We start from the raw sequence: 22410 nt of genomic DNA on the forward strand, positions 1-22410 counted from the left end.
ACTACATCTCTTCTTCTTCTTGCATTACAATAAAAATGACTGACATATTTATAGAAAAATAACAAATAAAATAAAAATATAAATATAATGGAAACAAATATTATACACAATAACATGATATTGTGTTCATCATTATTTTTTAAAATATCTCAAAATCTATATTTTTCTCCAATCACATATTTATTTTACTATTTCAGCAGTTGATACTCAATTTGTCTTACTGGAATTTTTAATTTTAGATAAATTTTCTATCAGAACATGAATCTTTCACCGTGCATAATAATATAACATATCTCATACGATATGACGTACGAAAGTTCGTGTATATTAACACAAGTTTCGTTAGAACGATCAAAACCCAATTACAAAAGTCGAAAATATAATCTTACTATCTAGATGTTCTCTCATAAATAAATACGATCCAAGTGTTCTCTCGTATACGTCTATTTCAATCTATTTTTTTATTTTATTTTTTTAAACTTATCTTTATTTATAACACCTGCGTTCATGTTTTCGATCCATATGTTGTCTTTATTTCAGTACATACATTCACTAGGCTTTGTGTCAACGTTTTATTTCACAATTCGTATTCCTATCTTTAGGACCATGCATGGTCAGGTACGTACGAGATTCAAACATGCTAAAATCCATGATTATGTTTTCGTTTTATTATGAGTAATTATAAGATGTCTTGTACAATATATAATGAGATATCAAAACCATGAATGACAATGAAGATTCTACAATATTATAATAATCAGCTTTCACGGAAAGTTGTTGTGATACTATATAATATTTATGATGAAAATATTAGTTATCCTTTTTTTTTTGTCTCGAAGGAAATCATTCATCTTTACGCTATAATTATTGGTAAAGGAGAAAATCCGTTTTGATTTCGAACTTAATTAATACGAAAGCCAAAACCATAAATAAATAAAATAAGTTTATACTTATAATTAATTGAGTAATTTTAATACGGAGAGTCTATCGAGAAAAAACTAAATTATATTATATCTTTATAAAAAAAACTAAATTGTATATTTAAACTCATTCAATTCTACTAGAAAACTATTAACCTAAAGTATATCTATAAGATATGATCAAAATATAACCATGTATTTTCTTAATAAAATTCTTTCCCAAAAAATAATAATAATCTTTTAAATTTGGAAATTTATTGATTGTATTATTAGCGAATGTGTGTGTATACGCGCGTGTGTATATATATATATATATGTATGTGCCTATAAATGTGTGTGTGTTTGGTGGCCCATTCATGTTGACACCGTACTTCATTGGTTCTAGCGACATGGGAAACGACATCGTTTTGGTGTCATTCCACGAAGAACCAACGAAACGTATGACATGAAAAAAAAAAAGATTTTTTTCCCCAAAACCTATTATTTACTTCAAAATTTTTGGTCGCTTTCTTTTTATTTTCCCTCAAAATTTTCCTCTTCGTTTCCCATTCCCAAGTAGGAGTCGCCGGATTATATCGTCATCGATCTTGTCTCAGAACTTCATCTCAACAGGAAATCCATATCAAAAACTCATCTTTCACTTCCTGTTTCGCGAGATTTGATCCGATGACTGTATCTTTTTCTCGCTGTTCAAGAACCCTAATCTGATCCAGGTTAGCTGTGTATCCCCTTGTCTCAGCCCAATTTCGTTTATCTTGCTGTAATTTTTCGAATTTATTTCTGGGTTTCTCCGATTTGGGATTTTCCGAACCGAATTCTTGTTTTTTCATCCGAGTTTCATAAATGTGCTAGATCGAGGCTTGGGATTTCGTTGCCGGGGCGTTGCATGAAGATTTGGTGTTTTCTCTGCTTCACCGAGGACGAGGGAGACGACGGAGACGGCGTGAAACTGGCACAATCGTCAGCGACGTTCATGGAGAACGACAACAACCACAACAACGAGGGTAACGATTTCGTAAATGACGGTGACAACAAAGGCGACGCAGGACAGGCCGCTGAGGGTTTGAATTCGATCGAAGACGACGAGGACGCACGTCTGTGGTTGAGCGGGGAGTTGATGGCGATGGAGGGCGGTGAGACCATAGCGGCGGAGATGGAGCGTCGGTGGACTTCTGGGGTTCGCTTGTTTCCATTGTTGGAGGGAGAGAGCAGCAGCTCCGCCGTCGCGAACGGTGCGGCAGAGATGGAGGATATCGACCATGATTCGTACCATAAGCGTGCCAGAGTGTATTCTGGGTTTGCGTGAGTTCGCTATCCCCTTTGTCTGGTTAGGGCTTCTTGTGAAATTGCATGGGTAGGTAGTGGATCTTGATGGGAAACGGGTGGAATTTGGGTTCTTTACTGTGATCTGGTCGTAAGTTCAACAGTTTCAGGATTTTGAACCAAGTTCAGCTTTTTTTAGTGGATTCTCTGGGTTCTTATGTGTTAAACATGGGTCGTGGAGTTTTTTTTGGGGATTTCTAGCATTCGGGCTGATAATTGCTCAGAGCAATTACGTAAAATTCCAGTGAGATATTGTGTTATTAACATTAGGGTTTATTGTGTTTCTTTCATATCGGTGTGAAATATTTTTAGGTATGTTTTCATGCGTTTCTTACGCTAAAGTTTCCTTGCAGCGAGGGTCAATTTACTTCGAGGATGCCTTCAGATGTTGGAAATTCTGGTCCACCAGTGGAGACAGGCTTTAGTTTTGGTAATTCGTCTTCTGCTCGTTCTGACAGTGAGATGTTCTGCCAGAACTTTATCATAAATAATGGTAGGAATGAGGCGAAGAAAGACCATGGAGATGGTGACGACGATTCTTCAGAAACAGATGACTTTGAAGTTCATATTGACTTGACAGATGACCTTTTGCATATGGTGTGTATAGCTTTCGAGATCTGTACTGTATGTTTAAACAAGATTATAGATTTTTGTATTTTATGTTTTGATTTCTTTTGTCCCTTTTCAGGTTTTCTCTTTCTTGAACCATGCTGACCTCTGTCGAGCTGCTAGGGTTTGTCGGCAGTGGAGAGCATCTAGTGCTCATGAAGATTTCTGGAGGCACTTGAATTTTGAAAATACGAGAATATCTCTAGAACAATGTAAGTTATACATGATTCCTTTCTATTTCTTTGTTTTGCAAAGATATAAACAGTAGTTAAGTTGTCGTAGAAACCATTGTAAAAATCAATTAGGAAACTATCTGTTGACTTTGTCATCTGGAAATATATCTGAAACCTCCGAGAAATTAGAGGTATGACAACGGAGTCATTGATTCTTGCATGTACGCTGCATGTTCTCTCGAGTATCACACAATTGTCAAATTGATAATTTGTGTGTGCATTCGTTCTACATTTATGATGATCGGAGATTTTCCATGTAAAACAAGTTCCAGAAATTAGAGGGTTGTTTTATTTTCATTTTAAGGGGCAATACCCTCGACTCCTTATGGTATCGAGGCATTACTGTGAGCCGTGAAAGGGAAAATCCCTCGACTCCTTATGGTATCGAGGCATTACTGTGAGCCGTGAAAGGGAAAATCGGGCGATGGGACCAACGTTTAAATTAGGCATTATTTATGATTTGTCCATCTTACCCTTCTTTTTTTGGTAGTGGTGTATTTCTTTTAGCCGTAAAAGGGAAAATCTTGCTTTAGGACCAAAATTCACAATAGGGCATAAGTTCAAATTAGGCATTTTGGATTATGATTTGACCCTAACCTTCATATTTTCCCCAAATTCACAAAATCTTTGGTTGAAAATGAGAAGGAAAAAATGGAAACATGGAATCGAGAGATATTAGTTATCTGATTTTCACCCATGTGTCATGTTTGAAAATATGTAATGGTGGTAACTACCACTATTTTCTACCTATGATATGGCAACATTATGATTATAAGCACAATCAATGACATCCATAGTAATCAACGTCACGTTGCATGTGGAGAAAAACGATAAAACCAACATGTTGATGTTGATGATGTTCCCTTAAATAAGTTGATTATAGATTATTATGGATTGTAGAAACAAATCATATAACATTTTTTAGCGATATCATTTTTCATGCATTCATAAACAAACATGTAATGCATTAAAACTAATATTTCTATAGTAAGTTTGCCTTTAATTTGATGAACAGCCCTATGTATTATAATCGATTAATTGCTTTGTTATGGGTTGTTTTTGTTATACTAATCCACATTCCTAGAGAGATTAGTATTATGCCGGTGAATAAGATAGAAAATAAACTTCGTGTTGATTGTTTTTTGTGTAGTTGAGAACATGTGCCGTCGCTATCCAAACGCCATTGAAGTAAATATTTATGGTGTTCCTGCAGTCAACACCCTGGCCATGAAAGCCGTTACTACCTTGAGGTATCTAGCTTCTCTTCTTACCTTAAGTAAGTTTCCTTCCCAGGAAATCTGGTTTGAAGCTATTCGTGCTAATGCATTTCTCATGTTGGTTTCAGGAATCTCGAGGTCTTAACTGTGGGAAAAGGTCATATAGGAGATACTTTTTTCCATGCATTGGAAGATTGTACTATGTTAAGAAGTGTGACTCTTAGTGATGCTATTCTGGGCAATGGTGCTCAGGAAATACACCTGAGCCATGATCGGTTGCATGATCTTAAGATTACAAAATGCCGTGTAATGCGTTTGTCTATCAGGTGAAATGATTTTTCCTCTAATTTATGTCCATTCTCATGTCTCGTTCATCTTGAGAAGTAATTCTCTAAAATTTATCATGCTTCCACCTTTTCAGGTGTCCACAGTTAAGGACATTGTCCTTAAAGAGGAGTAATATGTCACAAGCTCAGCTTAATTGTCCACTCCTCAATCTTCTCGATATAGCCTCATGTCACAAGCTTCTGGATGCTGCAATCCGCTCAGCGGCAACTTCATGTCCTCAATTAGAATCTCTGGATGTCTCGAACTGTTCCTGCGTCAGTGATGAAACACTGCGTGAAATAGCCCAGACTTGTGCTAACCTTCATGCCCTTAATGCTTCATACTGCCCCAATATCTCTCTCGAAGTGAGTTGGTCCGATTATTATAGTTAAATTTTGATGTTTCTTCCTTTTTTGCCCCATTATCATTGTCTCATTCTGGTTTTTTTTGGGACATGTGTACCCTTTTCCTCTTGGAAGTCGGTACGCCTTCCGATGTTAACAGTTCTCAAGCTTCATAGCTGTGAGGGTATAACATCAGCTTCAATGAATGCCATTGGTGATAGTCCTATGCTAGAGGTCTGTGACCACTTGCTTCGACATTCTTGTTCTATTATTTTGTGCCTTTTAAGTCTGACCAATATTCCATTTGAATATACCATATCTGTTGCAGGTTTTGGAACTGGATAATTGCAATCTATTGACATCTGTATCATTGCATCTTCCCCGTTTGCAGAGCATAAGTCTAGTCCATTGCCGCAAGTATGTTTCTCATTTTTTGGTTTCTTTACATCTAAGATAACGTTGCACTTATGATATTCGTGACTTCCCTTTTTTATCTGTTTTTTCTTTCACATGTTCTCTCGAAAATACCTTTTTCTTTCTACTGCAGATTTGTAGATTTGAACTTGCAAAGCACCATGCTCTCATCGGTAGCTGTGTCAAACTGTCCATCACTTCGTCGCATTACCATTGCTTCAAGTTCCCTTCAGGTATGTATCTAAGTTTCTTGATATCTCTTTTGTAATTGTCTTGCTTGGAGTGATGCATCTGAATTCCCTGTGATTTTTTTCCTCCCTGGTTGAATTGCAGAGATTGGCACTGCAAAAACAAGAGAATTTGACAACATTAGTTCTGCAATGCCAATCATTGCAGGAAGTGGACCTCTCTGATTGTGAATCATTATCTAATTCCGTTTGTGAAATATTCAATGATGACGGTGGATGCCCGATGCTGAAATCTTTAGTCCTCGACAATTGTGAGGTTTGTGATACAAGTTCAGTTCCTCAGTTTTCAACCTGCAAGTGTTGGACTTGCGTACAGCTAAATTGTACTGAGGAAGGATGTTCAAATGAATTTTGCTCGCATATAATTTGTTGCAATGCTAATCTTTTGTGTTCTTTTTTCCTCTGCTACTTTTGGATTTCGAGTCATTGATATTTTAACTGACTATTTGTTTTCCTTTAATTTTGTCAGAGCTTAACGGCTGTGCGATTCTGCAATTCCTCTTTAGTAAGCCTTTCCCTTGTTGGCTGTCGCACTGTTACTTCCCTTGAGCTGAATTGCCCTCGCCTTGAGCAAATTTGTTTGGAAGGTTGTGATCATCTTGAAAGTGCTTTCTTCCAGCCTGTGAGTGTTGGATCTTCCTTTTGTTACTATTAATATGATTTCCTATCATATAACTGAAAGTATCTTAACTCGTGAATGATTGGTATTAATATGCTTTTTTTTATGGTTATGAATAGGTTGCTCTTCGGTCTTTAAATCTGGGAATATGTCCGAAATTGAGCGTGCTTAATATTGAAGCTCCTTATATGGCGTCTCTTGAGTTGAAAGGTTGTGGTGTATTATCTGAAGCATCTATTATTTGTCCTCTCTTGACATCTTTGGATGCTTCCTTCTGCGGGTAAATTTTCCTTCTTGTTGGTTTCTATTTCTGGTGACAATGTTCATTGTGTTGATGCTAATTGACTTGGCCACGTTATCCACAGCCAACTCAAGGATGACTGTCTGTCTGCCACCGCTTCTTCCTGCCCGCTAATCGAGTCCTTGGTGTTGATGTCATGTCAATCTATTGGCTCTGATGGTCTGTACTCCTTGTGGGGGCTCCCGAATTTGACAGTTCTTGATTTATCGTACACTTTCTTGATGAATCTGGAGCCGGTTTTCAAATCCTGTTTTCGACTAAAGGTAATTAAGAAATTATAATCATACGCTGCTGGATATTTTCCGGTCTGTCATTGTTACAGCACTTTTTACTGCATGTGTAGTCTGGTTATTCCCGTAATCCTCTGTGATAAGCTTTTCTCTGTGGATCGTCATTTATGGTTTTGGGGCTTGATTTGGGATACTTTCATTGATTAGGTACTCAAATTACTAGCCTGCAAATATCTCACTGACTCATCATTGGAGCCATTATACAAACAAGGCGCTTTACCGGCACTTCAGGACCTGGACCTATCCTATGGAACTCTCTGTCAGACCGCAATAGAGGATCTACTCGCACGCTGTACACACTTGACCCATCTGAGCTTGAATGGTTGCGTTAACATGCACGACCTCGATTGGGATTCAGCCGATGTCCAGCTCGTTGATTACTTTGCCGTCTCCAGTTCTATTGGGCAGCTTCCCGATGAGAATGCTCGAGACCCGACTGGACCAGCCAACCGGTTACTGCAAACACTAAACTGTGTTGGTTGCTCTAATATTAGAAAAGTGTTGATCCCACCAGCAGCTCGGTTTTACCATTTGTCTTCGCTGAACCTTTCGCTGTCGGTCAATCTGAAGGAGGTCGATCTCGCCTGTTTGAACTTGGTTGTTCTTAATTTGAGGTATGAAGACTTGATATCAGTAATTTCCTTACCGGGCAACAATATCTGGTTGTTTAATTGTTGCCTTTCTAAACCTCTTGCCCAGCAATTGTTCCTCTCTGGAGATTCTGAAGCTTCGTTGTCCAAGATTAACTAGTCTCTTTCTGCAGGTATTCCTTTGACCTACATCTATATCAGTTCGACCCTTTTTTTATTTTTAACGGTTTGAGTTCATGCAAGATTTTCAAGAAATGAACCTGCAAATTTTTAGCCTTCTTTCTTTGAGGGAAGCCATTAAGGGAAGGGTATTAATGATAAATACAAATATCATTTTGTTGTTTGTCCTTGTGGAATCACTAGCTAATAAAGTGGTTGGCTTTGTGAAATAAGCTCAGTAGTATAAGCTGTGACCGCCATTAACTACCTTCTGGCAGATGAACTATTTCTGTTGTTGAAAGACACCCCTCTTTCCATATTTTCCTGTTGTTTCTAGTTATGAAATAAAAGCGGCATCTTTTACGATACTACTGTTAAACTGATCAATCTTGTGCTCTGTCCTTTTTTTTTGGTAGTCTTGTTACATAGACGAAGCAGGAGTTGAGTCGGCTATTTCACAGTGCAGCGCACTGGAGACACTGGACGTCCGTTTCTGTCCAAAGGTGAGAGTTTCTTCATGTGTTTGCTTTCGCGGACTTTTTCGCTGATCTGAATCTAAGACATGGATTTTCGGGTGGATAAACAGATATCCTCTGCGAGTATGGGGAAGTTCCGAGCAGCCTGCCCTAGTTTGAAGCGTATTTTTAGCAGCCCGACCCCTTTGCATGATTAGGTCAGAGCTTTTCTTGGTCCGGCGGCGAGACTGAAGCCGTTATTACTGGTGTCGGATTTGGCTGGCTTTTACTGTCTGTTGGGTTATACTTTGAACTACCACCCTCCTCCATTTGCCTTCATCTGCTCTGTTACGAAAGGCAAGAAAGAATCAAGGGATGGATTCTATGGCTCTTTGAATACAGGCTATGGCTATGTATGATATACTTCATATATATGTGTATATATATATATACATATATGTGTGAAAGATGGGTTCTTAGGGTTTTTTCCGGTTGTGGGTCAAACTCAAGTTGAAACCTTAAGGTAAGGATTAATGGGATTTTTGCGAACTTAAATGAGATATGAACTTCTCTGCTTTGTTTTGAGATCAGCAACTGTGTTGGTTTTACAAAAAAGGTCATTCAGGGATGGAACAATATATAAATATATTTAAAATTAACTAATTAGATATATTTTTTTTAAAAAAAATGATAGTTGAATTCCAGTTAAATTTATAAATTCTGTTTTTTAATGAAGATTTTTTTAAAAATTCAAAAATGACAATTCCTTGTGGCCGCACCCAAATGCGGGATTGATGCCTCAATCAACCCTATCACCAATCACGGCTCGGATGCCAAACGAAATACCTTCAAACCAGTGAGATATTGTACCATACCATACTTACGGTTTGGGTACCCGGACTTTTTTTTTCTCAAGACAAGTCACAGTCTCGGTGTTGCGATACCCGAACCCGTGGTACATAAGATAGAAATAGATGTCACCATACTAAACTAGTAGGAAAAATCCGAACCCGTGGTCCGAGTCCTAAACCATGCCGCACCCATCATCAATTTCGTTAGTGGTTGGATACGCGAAAACCCACGGGTTTCGAGTACCCACTCTTTATTAATGGCCGGACGGCGTGGGTCAGGTAACTAGGCCCGAGGTGTCTAAACGGTGCCAGGGACCGATGCTCTCTCCCTCCGTGGCTCGTGGGCTTTTGTTTTCTGTTTGGTGTTTGGTTGAATTTGTTGTGTGATTTTATGCCAACAGATTTATACATAGAAGCTCATGAATGAACCTGTTTGATTTATTTTATGCATAATATATATCAAATTAAATAATAGATTACTAACTATTAATTTTACAATAATCTTTTCAGAATTCAGAAGAGATGCGTTTCGAAAATACACACAGCAATTGGAAAATGCGTGTTTGGATTCGATTGGGCTTTGGTTCGAATTTCGATCAGGTTCGATTTTGTTTTTAAAAAAAAAACAAATAAGCATTTTTTCCAAACAAACTGAGTTTATATTAAATAATTTTTGTTATTTTTATATTCAGATTTAGAATTTGATATCATCGTAATAATATACAATTAGGATTATTCAGTTTAATTTAATCGCTTTTATAGCTATGAACCGAAATGACCATCGCTATAAGCAGTCATAATAAAAACTCTCTCAAAATAATATAATATGATTCTATTCATAACATATTTTAAAATCTGATTTTTTTATTTTTCTTTTACGTAATACGTAACATTACCAAACGCAATTGTTAAACAAAAAATGGGATAAACTAAGCAGATTAGTCATTTCATTTGTACTAATATTTAACTTATCCAACTGTTTTGAAATCGGTGGGGCTAGGACTGAATATTATCCATATGTTTTTGGAACGTTACTGTATATTATATTACGTAGTATCATGTTAAAGGAAATAAATTTATAACATAATGTTAAAATAACTTGGAAAACGTTAATATTACCGGTTGGATTATATTTGGGCTCATGAAAAATATTTATAAACTAAAAATATGAAATCAAATATTAAATTATTATAAATGGGATATCAAAGTATAGATGATGTTTTTGGATTCATTATGTAACCGAATTCGAATTAAATAATATATAATACACCTGAATCGAATCATTGTGAATTGGGTGATTGTAATTTTTAAAAATGGAAAATTTGAAATTTGAATCTAATATAAAGATAACCGAAAAAATAACAAAATGATTTTTTAAAAAATAAATAGCTTTATGAATAAAATCGAATTTAAAAATCTAAAATGAAACCAGATGAAAACACAACTCAATAAAACCTACCACAAGATTCGAATGTCATCATTTTTCTAAATACCCAAATAATGTATGTACGAATCTCTACACAAGGCCAAAATGGCTTCCGTAGAGGAAACTGTGCCTTGGGCGTTTCTTGAAACGCCAACTCCCAATTATTTCTGACAATTATTATTATTATTATTATTATTTATTTCCATATGGTTATTTCTCCCGTATGACCAATTATCTTCGGCCACGTCATCAATTATATTTGACATTGACCGCATTCATGTTTCATCTTTCGCCTTTACCCCCATTTTGATGTGTGCGTGAGTGTATATATATATGTATATATAATTCTCTAACATATTTCTTTTTTAATAAATCTGAAATAATATTACGAAAAAGTTTTTGAACAGTATTGTAAAACTATCTATTTTTTTTAAAATATCTATTTTTCGTTTGAAACAATACAAGACAGTTTGATAATGTTTACTTTATCCCTAACTTTCAAACAAATCATTCATTTTTAAGATATGTATAATTCGTTTTCAATATCTATATATATATATATATATATATATCATAAGTTCACATCAAGCACTTTGAGATGTAAAATAAATAAACAAAAAAACAAAAGGGGGTCCCACCATTGGGAAGAGGAGGGACACATATGTCGTTAACTTATTCATTTACTTTGGTACAAATTTGTGTTGCAAAATGAACGAACCACATATTCCTCTCCTCATAAATTTTTCTTGTTGAGATTTCCCCTTTTACATAAACATTTAGCTTTCATTATTGGAATCTCATTTAATATATAGATAAATGTGAGCAAGAAATGCTGATGCAATCTGAGATGCATGTTCACTTACTCGCACAAAAACGCATCAGCTTCATCAATGAAGAGCAATAAGCCTCTCTTAGACTTTTTGGCCCAATCGAAAAGTTGGTGTATCTTTGTTACTGCCTGAGGTCCAAGCGGCGCAACATCCCCACCAGTCATCAGTGCATAGTCCAAACCCTGCATATGGTATAAATACATACGTTAGAATGAAATGAAAAAGGAAAACAAAACCATATGTTTATGCAATTCATAAACCGAGATTTTACATTTTCACGTGCTCTTTTAAAGGTATTTGTCTTGTATCTCTCTGAATTGTTACCCTCTCTCTCTCTCTCTGTTCTTTATTGTGTTGGGGCCACGGTGGGGAATGAGTGGAGTTCATGATTTATTTTGTTACCCAATTTAATCAGTTTGATTGGTACGACGAAAAATGATTATAAGTTTGATTCTTCGATGTTATTATATTATTCACCAACTTAGGCACGAGGTTAAACTTTATTTCAAATAATTTTCCAAACATGGGGATATTTAATTCATTTCCGTTTTTTTTTTTGTTGTAATATCATTTACTACCCATCGTTATATTAGAACAAGACATTGTGAAGCTAGTGATACAGAATATGGATAATAATAAACGGAGAAATAAGAATATTTCTTTACAATAAAGTATACTGTTACATATAATTTATATTAAAAACCCTAATAGTGCTTTACTATATTAAAAAATTGTAAATTGGAATTCTATTTATGTTCAAAATGACGTAAAAATCATTTTATAATATCGGATAAAAAAGAGTAGTATAAAATCCAATGAAAAATGTAAAATATAATTTTATCAATATTTTGAACATACAGCGTGAATCATATACAAGATATCACAACAAAAATAAAATAAGCTAATCATTTTTATTTTTTTTATGTAACATTTTTTATGATGTGTCGTTGATATGGATTTGACAAAACGTTGATCGATTTTCAATATATTAACAAAAAATAAAAAATCTTATAATTCCTTGTATTATATATATTAACCCAAAAATGGTGTTTTCTATTGAAATATCAAAAGTTCATGTGTTTTTTTTTAAATAATTTATAAATTAATATGGATTTTCCTTTTGTGTTTTGGCATGGATGGATTCTCTAATATACATATATTATATATTTCTTTTTTTTATATATATATGCAAACATAAAAAAAATTATCTATGGAATGAGAAGATGGGCCTCACGAAACTAACCGCACGCATTAAATGGTGCTCGTGATTTCGAACAAATATCATCAACCTCTAACGCTTCACACGTGATTTCTGGGTCCACCAAAAATATTGCACATATATTTTATAATATATACATTTTTAAATAAAAAAATCAGCAAATGATTATCATTGTGGACCCTCTTCCACGTCGACCTTTGTACTTTTTTGTTGTTATTCGATGTGAAAATATTCCACTGCCATTTATATGTTGGATATGTTGAAAGTGGAAAAGAGAGGGAAAAACGAACTTATTAATTAGCAGATCAAAATCCCCTTTTCCACCATCTCTAACAATTCGGCATCTATTATAATTGCTCACTTTTTTTGTCTTATATATATATATATATACACACACTTCCAAGGTTCCATAATAGAATCACTAAATGAAATGAACCGACCGCATGCTGAAAACATCTTACGTCTGATTATTTTAGGTAGGGTTATCATTTCGTTCGAATCCATAATAAAAATCAAATAGATATACTGTTTCTTAATATAAAAAAATGTAACTCAAACTCTAATTGAGTATGGAAATAATCCAACAAACTGGATAATACCAAAAAAATTTGAACATTTTATTCAATAAAACTCGAATAGAGTTTGAAAACCGAACCATTCCAACATTAAAAAAATAGGTATGATTTTCTAAAATAGAAAATCTCAAACCGAATCCATCCCTAGTTTTAGATCCATGTTTTTCTCGTTTCATTCCTTAGCTTTTCCTTTCTTTATTTTTTTTTGGTGAGATGAGATGCGTGCTTTTGAACATAAAACCCTAATACGAAGAATCAATGATCTCCTCTAGGGCATCATAGAGGAAATCAAACTTGGTTTCTCAAGATCCGACGAGGTAATTGGATATATATATATATATATATATATAGCTTATTTTCTATTAGGTTATTGAAGTACACTTCTTTTTTTGTTAACTGTTATTGAAGTACACTGACCTAATAATGAAGCGTGGATGGCTATATATATATAGCTTATTTTCGCTGGCTTTCACTACGTTGGGTTTTTGTGGTTCGGCAAAATTAGGGCTTGACCTTTACATATGCATGCTGCATGCATTGTTCCATAAAACCCTAATTTGTTAGTTAGGGTTTGACCCTTTATTTATACATTGTTTTTTTTTTTATAACCAGGATGGTTCTTCGGACCTTCGGCCCAACTACATCCACCCTAGACCCGGGATCAACCTTTGTATATGGACCATTTTAGTCCAGAAATTACATCACTCCCCACCAGTGGAATCGAACCCAGGACCTTGAGGATGACTTTGTCACCTCTCCGCCACTAGGCCACTAACTGTTGGGTTTTATTTATACATTGTTGCATAAGAAGTATCTTTAATATTTTATTATCTTACTTATTTCAAATGCAACTAATATTTTACTTTATACCCACCATAACGTGTAAATACAATCAGTCGATTTCGATAATTTTTATATTTGCATCGATCATTCGATAATTTAAGAATTTGATCGAATAAAAGGAAATTTTAAATAAAAAACAAAGAAATATCTTTTAGCCAGAGAAAAAAAAAATAGCGAAGGAGAATTATCACAATCAAAAGTGGCTCCGACTAAAATATTGATGGGTATTTTTTTCTAAAAAGTAAAAATATTTTGGATTATATTAAACAATATATTTCTATTTACTAACCAATTAAACTCAAGTTTTAGTGGTTTAATGATAAGAAAACATGTACAATTATGCTTTTATCTTGAGTTCAAATCCAAACATTGGGAGGGATATTCTTTAAGATTTAATTGAGGCAAAGATCGGATTAACTTTTAGATTATAAAAAAACCTAACCAATTAATGAGAAGTCAGAAAAAAAAATGTGCGAAAACAAAAGCTTCTAAATACTTTTAGTGGTTTATTTGGTTAATAACAGAATAAAACCGATTCATCGTTGGAGAACGAACATTTTAGAAGAAGATCATATCAAAATCAATATCCCGTACATTATGCAGCACAAGACCATGAAGAATATCAACATCTTTCCTTTTATAAAAACTGCATATTGTGATTACCGATTCTTTAACACTCTCTAACGTCCATTGCACATAATTTCCTTATATCTCTTATCTAATTGTTCCTATTCGTTTTTTTTTTAACTTTCTGAAAAATATATATGCAGAGTAGCTTTTTATTGTGTTTTTCTTTCAGATAATCTTGATTCCTTTAATAAATATCGTTATATACACACAACGATACAATATTTTGTCATGAAGATTGTTCAGTGAAACGTTTTATTCAAATATGTAGATCTGATTCGTATATATGGTTATAATGTGTGATTTTAAATATAATAATAACTTAAATCGGTAGATATAATAAAAAGGATTGTTTTTTGGAAGGTGAGTGTTACAATTTATCCCAAAAAAAAAAGGCATTCTGACCACATGCAAACACGTACGTACATGCATGTACACGTCGATGTGCATTGCGTGATGAAGAGATGTGCGCACATAATTGCAGCATGGGAACTCCATACAACACAGTAAGCTTTCTTTGTTTTTTTTTTGTCTTTTTTAAATTTAAAGGGAAAAAAAGGTTAGCCATATGGTATAATGAAAGTATGTAATAGAATAATACATCCCTCTTTTCTCTAACCAGTTGGACCCACGAGCCAAGTAATCAAAATAATACATATTTAAAGACATCACCAATGATTGTTAAAGACTCAAAGCCGACACAAAACCACATTTAAAAAAAATATCCGACTACTTTGATCTTTAGAAATCCAAATAGTTTATTTTTTTTTATATTATTAATCGAAAAACTAATTTAATAAATATTATATTAGAAATTGATTATAAATATAATACGAATAGAAAGAAAATCTGAAACAATGATTAAATAAATATCTTGTTTAAAATCCAAGAATTTCAAAATAAACAGTATAATTAAAATATACATCGCTAAGTTGTAATTATGCGTATTTTGATATTATATTGTATTTATTATTTTATGATTCTAACCATAGTTTTCATAGATTCCTAAAACATATGAATACTTATAAACTTGGTAAAAATATGTTGAGTAAAATTACTATTTCTAATTAAACTTACCATCTATAGATTAATTAGTTATCATTAAAATTTAGATGTAATGTTTTGTTTTTATTTACTATTTAATTATGTACGGTCTGATCGTTATTTTAATCCTGCTGTATCTACCTTATTATTATTTTTTCAATATTGGTTGTTGTGCAATCCACTATATAAATCACGGTGATTATTTGATGTTCTTTTATTAAAATAAATATAAGGATAATAAAATGTGAAATTGTGGCACCCAAGAAGTAGGTGGGCCCAATGAAGCAGGGCATATGTTGGGTTCAAAGGGACATTCTGTAATCCAGGAAACACTTAACGATTCTTAAACAAAATAAAAATAATTTAAAAGTTAGTTTAATGGCAAAGTCAAGATAAATAATCACATGTTTTTTTTGCTAATGATAACAGATAATTTAATGAAGTTGGGTGAGACAGCCAATGACAAAAACAACATATTTGACAAATAATAAGGTTGTATTTTTTTTTCATAAAATAAAAAAATTTATTTCCGATTAGAAGTAGATATAAACTATAACGTTCGGTTCCACAAACGTTACAAATATTGAATCTGTTTTCACCGACTTTTAAAATGTTTTGTCTCCATCTTAGAAAGTACTTCCCAAGAGATCATCAAGATTACTTCAGAGTTCAGAGCAAACACATTTAATTTTGGAATTCTCTCGAGATAGATAACCGAAAAGGTAGATACATTTTGTTAGTATGAATAAACAACTAATTTCTTTAAATTATATTTGACTGTGTAGTCTCATATTTACATAACGCTCAAATATCTCTTATTCCGATACGTTCGATTCATTTATGTACCCTTATGGTCTAGTGGTATTTGGAAATCGTTCATTATCCGTGTCTACTGTACCACTTGATCATTCTCACCCTTATCCTAGTAGTAGTTGTCACAATATTTTATTTTACTAAATAGATATCATTTTAGATTTTCTATATATATTTTTAAAATATTTATCTTTCACCCTTAATTAAAATTGATCAATTCTAATGAATATTAATTATTTTCATCTATTAAATAGTGGTATATATAACTTTTTACTTTAATTTCTTAAAAAATGAAAAAAAGGTAAAATACCAATTATTATGAAAATGAGGGAGGAATATTAAACTCTTGTAGATAAATTCAATAAATATTTAAGAGATAAAAAATCACGGAGGACAAAATATGTCCTGTCCAAGGAAGAGTTATGGTATACTTAAATGAAGTTCCACGAACCAACACGTGTTAATGATGAATTTGTACCAAAATTACTTGGAAATATATTAGAGCATATAAAGTAATGGAGTGACCACTTAATAATAAATCTAATTTTCATAAAACTAAATTAATCCTTTTTATATTAATATATTTCTATGGTCCAAATGATGGAAAACAAAAATAAACAATCTAAACATAAACTATACCGATTTATCTATCCTTAATTTTCATCCGACAACAAAATAAAATATCGAGAAATTTCATCTTTCCTAAAACATAATGGCAAGAAATTCAATGGGATTTTTTTTATTTAAAATTTAATGGGATTTTTCATCTTCACAAAAATGAAAATACAAATGAGGGGAGAGAAAGCGCTTTGTCCAAAAAAAAAAAGAGGAGAGAGAGAGTCGAGGGTACGATTACTTTCCCGAGGAGAAAGGAAAAAAAAGAACGTCTTTTTTTTTTGCACCCTTTGGGCAATCTGCTACTGCCATTTGGACACTGGGTCCCGCAACCCCCAAGATACTCCTCACCATTTCTTTTACTCCTTTTTTTTATTTGTATAATCCTTTTTTATTTTTTTCCAGCAATTTTTACTCTTTATATCATTTTCAACAATAGCGTATATCCATATATATATATATATATATATAGAGAGAGAGAGAGACTCATTTAGGAATATTGTGTGAAAATAATTTTTTGGACATTTTAAACCAAAAATGACAGTATTTAGTTCGTTCTTTTCGGGGATAATCCGGTAAAAATATACAGAATTTTGTAAATAAATAAAATTTTTAATTTGAAAAATATCAAATACTGAAATAAACAAAAAAATTCTACAACTCTTACAATTTGAATTTTTTTTACACAAAACAATATTTCAATTCGCGGAAAAAAATATTTTCTATTAAGAATTAAATTATTATTTTGCCACATTTAAACAATTTACGTATTCATTTTTTTAATGAAAAAAATTGTATATTTTTGTACCATATTTTGGAACCTTTATGTATTTTCATGGAATTTCTTTATATATATATATATTTAACATTTAACTAACTTTACTATTAAATAATTTACACTAAATTTTATAAAATAAAAATTTTAAATTTAATTTTTATAAACTATTTTATTTCATAAAATATCTTTCAAATCAAATGGATTACCAATATTTATTCAAAGTACTATTTGTTAAATAAATAAATTTATGTGTGTATATTTTTTTTAATTTTTGTATTTTAATGTTTTAATGTTTTATTTTTTATTTTTTATCTTTTATTTATTTTTTGATATGGTAAAAGATTATCATAATATTAATGTAGAAAATCAAAGACCCATGTCAATAACGCTGATATGAAAATGTTATTTAACTAATAATTTTTGTGTAGAAATTTGTAAAAAATTGACTAGTATCAGAATTGGAAAATGATCTTATTTAATTTATTATTTGGACGTTATAGTTTTCATTTCTGTAATAATTGATATATAATAATCGTTATTACAAATAAATGAGTTGATTTACTATTTTTTTCCTACTTGCAAATATACTTTTATTGGTTTATGGAGGCTAATGTCTTTAAATACAAGTAATTATATCTTAATTAATATTTTAGAAATGTGTCTTACATATAAAATTGGGAATTCAATTGAAAAGCTGGTTGAATATTTTAGAAATAAAATTAAAGTGATTTATATTAAATAAAAAATCTAAAAATAGAAAAATAAATATATTTAAATTTATATATTTATTATAAAACCGAAAGTCAACAAAATCAAAATAAAAATGGGATGAAAGTTTAATAATTGTAATAAGTATAAAATCAAAAAAATATTCTAAAAATAATGGATCAAAATATAAACAAAATCATGTCCAAACACGGCACTTGCACCCAAAAGTAGGGATGTTAAACGGGCTGGCCCGGCTCGGACCAGCCCGGCTCGTCACGAATCCATTTTTTATTGGCTCGGACCAAACCGAACCGTTTATAAATGGGCTGAAACTTAGTGGCCCGAACCAGCTCGTCAAATTCATACGCTTAAACGAGCCAGCTCGCGAGCCAACAAAAAATACAAAGTGAAATAACAAACATACCAAAATAATACGTTGGTCCGAAAAAAAGCCATACAAACCATTGCAAACAATGTCTAAAACCATTACGATCAATGTCTAAAACCATAAAAATACGAAAAAATCATGCAAACCACTACGAAAGACGAACAATGTCTAAAGCCATTACGAACAATGTCTAAAACCAATCAATCATAGATTTATGAGCTTCAAATCGTTTCTTTTATAGTTAAAGTCTCGAGTCCATCAATTGCATCTTGAATAGCATTTGCATCATCCTCCAAACCTACACGATAAAAAATTAAACATATGAGGAAAATAATAATATGTAATAAAAATAGAAAGATAAAACTTACTTGTTGTATCGAGTTCGAATCCTTTTAGCCATGAACGGGCGCAAATCAAAGCTTGCACATTTGAAGAGAGAAGTCGACTTCTATATTTGTTTAAGACACGAGAACCGATGCTAAATGATGATTCCGAAGCCACCGTTGTTATAGGAATACTTAATATGTCACAAGCCATGTATGCTAAGTCACGTAGTCGATACCGATTATCCTTCCAATAGTTTAAGACATCAATGCTAGGATAATTCGCCAATTTGAACTTCGGTTCCTCTAAGTAGATGTCCAAATGTGATCTCTTGCACTCTTCTTCTTCAACTTCTGGATTATCATCGTATCCATAAAAATACTGTAACATGAAATTTGAAAATATTAAAGACAAAATAACAATTATATAAATTTATACATCACACATGAATTAAAATACTCACCTCAAGATCACTGTCTTTTCCCTCATTCGTAACAAGATGACACGAACTTCCACTTCTTTCCAAGTGAGCTCTAGCGGAAGAAGATGCATATTTGTTTTGATATTCTTTGAAGAGTGCATACATCTTCTTTTTCACAAAATTCACCTTCTCATGAAAAGTATCACGATCTAGTTCACCCAAACATTTCTTTAAGAATTGCACCTTAAACCTCGGATCAAATATAGCACCCATGGCAAGAATAACACTATAATGCTCCCAATATTTAATGAATTTGGCATGCATACTCGTCGCCATTTCCTTGACATGCTCATCACTACTATCCAAATAATTCTTCAACAGAATCTCAATTCGGAAAATATGTCCGAAATATAGATTGGAAGTAGGATAATTGGAACCAGATATTGTGTTCGTAATCTTGTGAAACGGCCTCAATAGCTCACATATTTGTTCCGCCCTAGTCCATTCTTCATCGGAAGGACAATGCTTGTAACTTTTATCGACCACTTTAAACCTAGTGAAAGTGCGTTTATACTTGAGAGCCTTTTCAAGCATAAGAAATGTGGAGTTCCATCTTGTAGCAACGTCGATAGACAACACAACTCCATTAACATTACCACCTTCAAGACATCTCTCAAAAGCATTCATCCTTCCCTTCGAAGCTTTCACATACTTCACGCTATCTCTAATTTTAGAAAGAGCATCACCAAGGGCTTTTAAACCATCTTGCACGATTAGATTGAGGATATGTGCACAACATCTTATGTGAAAGAATTCACCCTCGCACAACAAATTATTATCCAAGCAAAGCCTTTCTCTCAAAATCTCTTGCATAGAGTCGTTAGCCGAAGCATTATCCAAAGTAATTGTGAAGACTTTCTTCTCTATCCCCCACTCTTTCAAAAAATCATGCACTTTACTAGCTAAAGCTTCTCCGGTGTGCGGATGGGGCATATCGATAAAAGACAAGATTTTACTATTCAGCTTCCAGTTTTCATCAACATAATGCGCCGTCAAACAAATATACCCTTCACCAGTGATACCCGTCCAACAATCTGAAGTCAACGATATCCTACTAGGAATTCTTTCCAAATCAGATTTCACCATCGCTTTAAGCCTCGAATAGTACTCGTAAACACGAGTAGTGCAGGTATTTCTTCCAAAAAACTTGAACTCTGGAACCATAGAATTAACCCAATCTCTTATACCCACATATTCAACAAAAGCGAATGGAAGATCATGTAATATCATCGCTTTTATTAACTTCTCCTCGGAAGCCTTTTGATCAAATTTTTTGACTATTCTCAGATTTCCTTCGGCATCCTTAAACATGCTCTTCATACTTTTAATCAATGGCTTCTTACGACATATCTTTGTCAAATGCCTTCTTAAAGTTGTAGTTCCGTGTGAATCCAGCTTTTGAGCATACGGCCTCTGGCAGTGATTACATTCAACATGGGTTTTGCTTATTCTAGTAAAATGATCCCACACATCAGATGTAAGTTTTCTTTTTCCTTTCAAAGGTTGACTTACAGGAGAATTGATTTCGATTCCTCCACTAGAATTCTGTAGTTGTGTGTCTTCGTCTTGTGTGTATTCGTCTGGATCCATTTGCTCATATTCTGTATCAATGATATGATCCATCGAATCTGATACAAATCAACAGAGAACAGAACCCAAAGTAAGACAGATACCAACCGAATCTGATACAAATATGAACCTAAGGAAGAATAAAAAAAAATTCAAATAAAGATACCAAACAAAGAAAGATGGGTGATGGTCTCATTAATTGTTAAAGGATTCACCGCATCCAAAGAAAAGCAATGTGTGTATATATATATTATACATATATCCAATTGAAAAACGCATTTACTAGACAATTACAAAATCCACAAATATATTACCTTTGTTTCTCTAAGAAAAATATCCAAATATAAAAGAATAATATTTAATCATATGTTCGGATCTGACTTCCTTGTGTCCAACGATAAAACTCCTTATACAGAGTATTTTTTTATTAAAAATTATGCCCTTTAGTTAATAATCTATATTTGTAGTTTATTCAGAGCATGTTATCGTTTTGTAGAAACCAAAAAATCTTTCTGGAAATAACTAATAACAAATAGAAAAGACGAAGAAGAACCGAAAATCCAAAAAATCCAGAAACCCAACGAAAATAGATGCACTGAGCAAAAACCCAGAAACCCAAAAAACCCAAATCGACTCATCGACGCAAAAGTCGAAGAAGAACCAGAGTAACTACTTCCGATGATTCGATGAATACTAACTTGGTACAGTCGACGATGATGACAACGGAGATGACGACAGTGACGACGACGACGATGACGACGGCAACGACGATGATGATGACGGCGACGACGATGATGATGACGACGGCGACGATGATAGATGATGACGACGGTGAACAGAGAAGAGAAGTTTCGGGCTTGTTTGGAAGAAGAGAGTAACAAAGTGAGAAAGTGGAGAAATAAAATTAGGGTTACGTTACAAAATTTCAAATTAGGAAAATAATAAATAAAATTACAGAAAAAATAAAAAAAAAAAGGTTTGGGCTCGCGGGCTGGCCCGTAGCTCGTTAGGGCTGGCTCGCGGTTCGGCTGGCTCGTGACGGGCCAGCTCGTTAGGCCCGTTTATAAACGGGCTCTAGAATAGCTGACCCAGCTCGGTGTTAAATGGTTTGGTTTAGGGCTGGCTCGTGGGCTGACGGCCCATTTAACATCCCTACCCAAAAGTAGGGTGTAGGGATAACGGTTTTGGTTTTCGGTTCTGATTTGGATTGAGAATGGTTCGGTTCACTTCATTCGGTTTTATAAAAATAGGTATCAATAAGATATTATAT

At 33.3% G+C, this 22410-nt stretch overlaps 1 protein-coding gene across 1 annotated transcript; it reads left to right on the forward strand.

Moving 5' to 3' along the window:
• Positions 1-1412: 1412 nt before the first annotated feature.
• LOC104803705 (F-box/LRR-repeat protein 15) lies at positions 1413-8639 on the forward strand. The gene is made up of 18 exons (XM_010527724.1): positions 1413-1633; positions 1773-2222; positions 2597-2840; positions 2932-3064; positions 4236-4335; positions 4431-4628; positions 4724-4994; positions 5109-5207; positions 5302-5390; positions 5521-5620; positions 5721-5891; positions 6105-6257; positions 6374-6534; positions 6620-6818; positions 6993-7459; positions 7545-7608; positions 8011-8097; positions 8181-8639. The coding sequence occupies exons 2-18, from the start codon at positions 1807-1809 to the stop codon at positions 8265-8267; spliced, it is 3039 nt and encodes a 1012-aa protein (XP_010526026.1). The 5' UTR covers positions 1413-1633; positions 1773-1806; the 3' UTR covers positions 8268-8639.
• The last annotated feature ends 13771 nt before the right edge of the window (positions 8640-22410 follow it).

Source organism: Tarenaya hassleriana, unplaced genomic scaffold (assembly GCF_000463585.1).
Source record: "Tarenaya hassleriana unplaced genomic scaffold, ASM46358v1 Cleome9, whole genome shotgun sequence".
Classification (NCBI taxonomy): domain Eukaryota; kingdom Viridiplantae; phylum Streptophyta; class Magnoliopsida; order Brassicales; family Cleomaceae; genus Tarenaya; species Tarenaya hassleriana.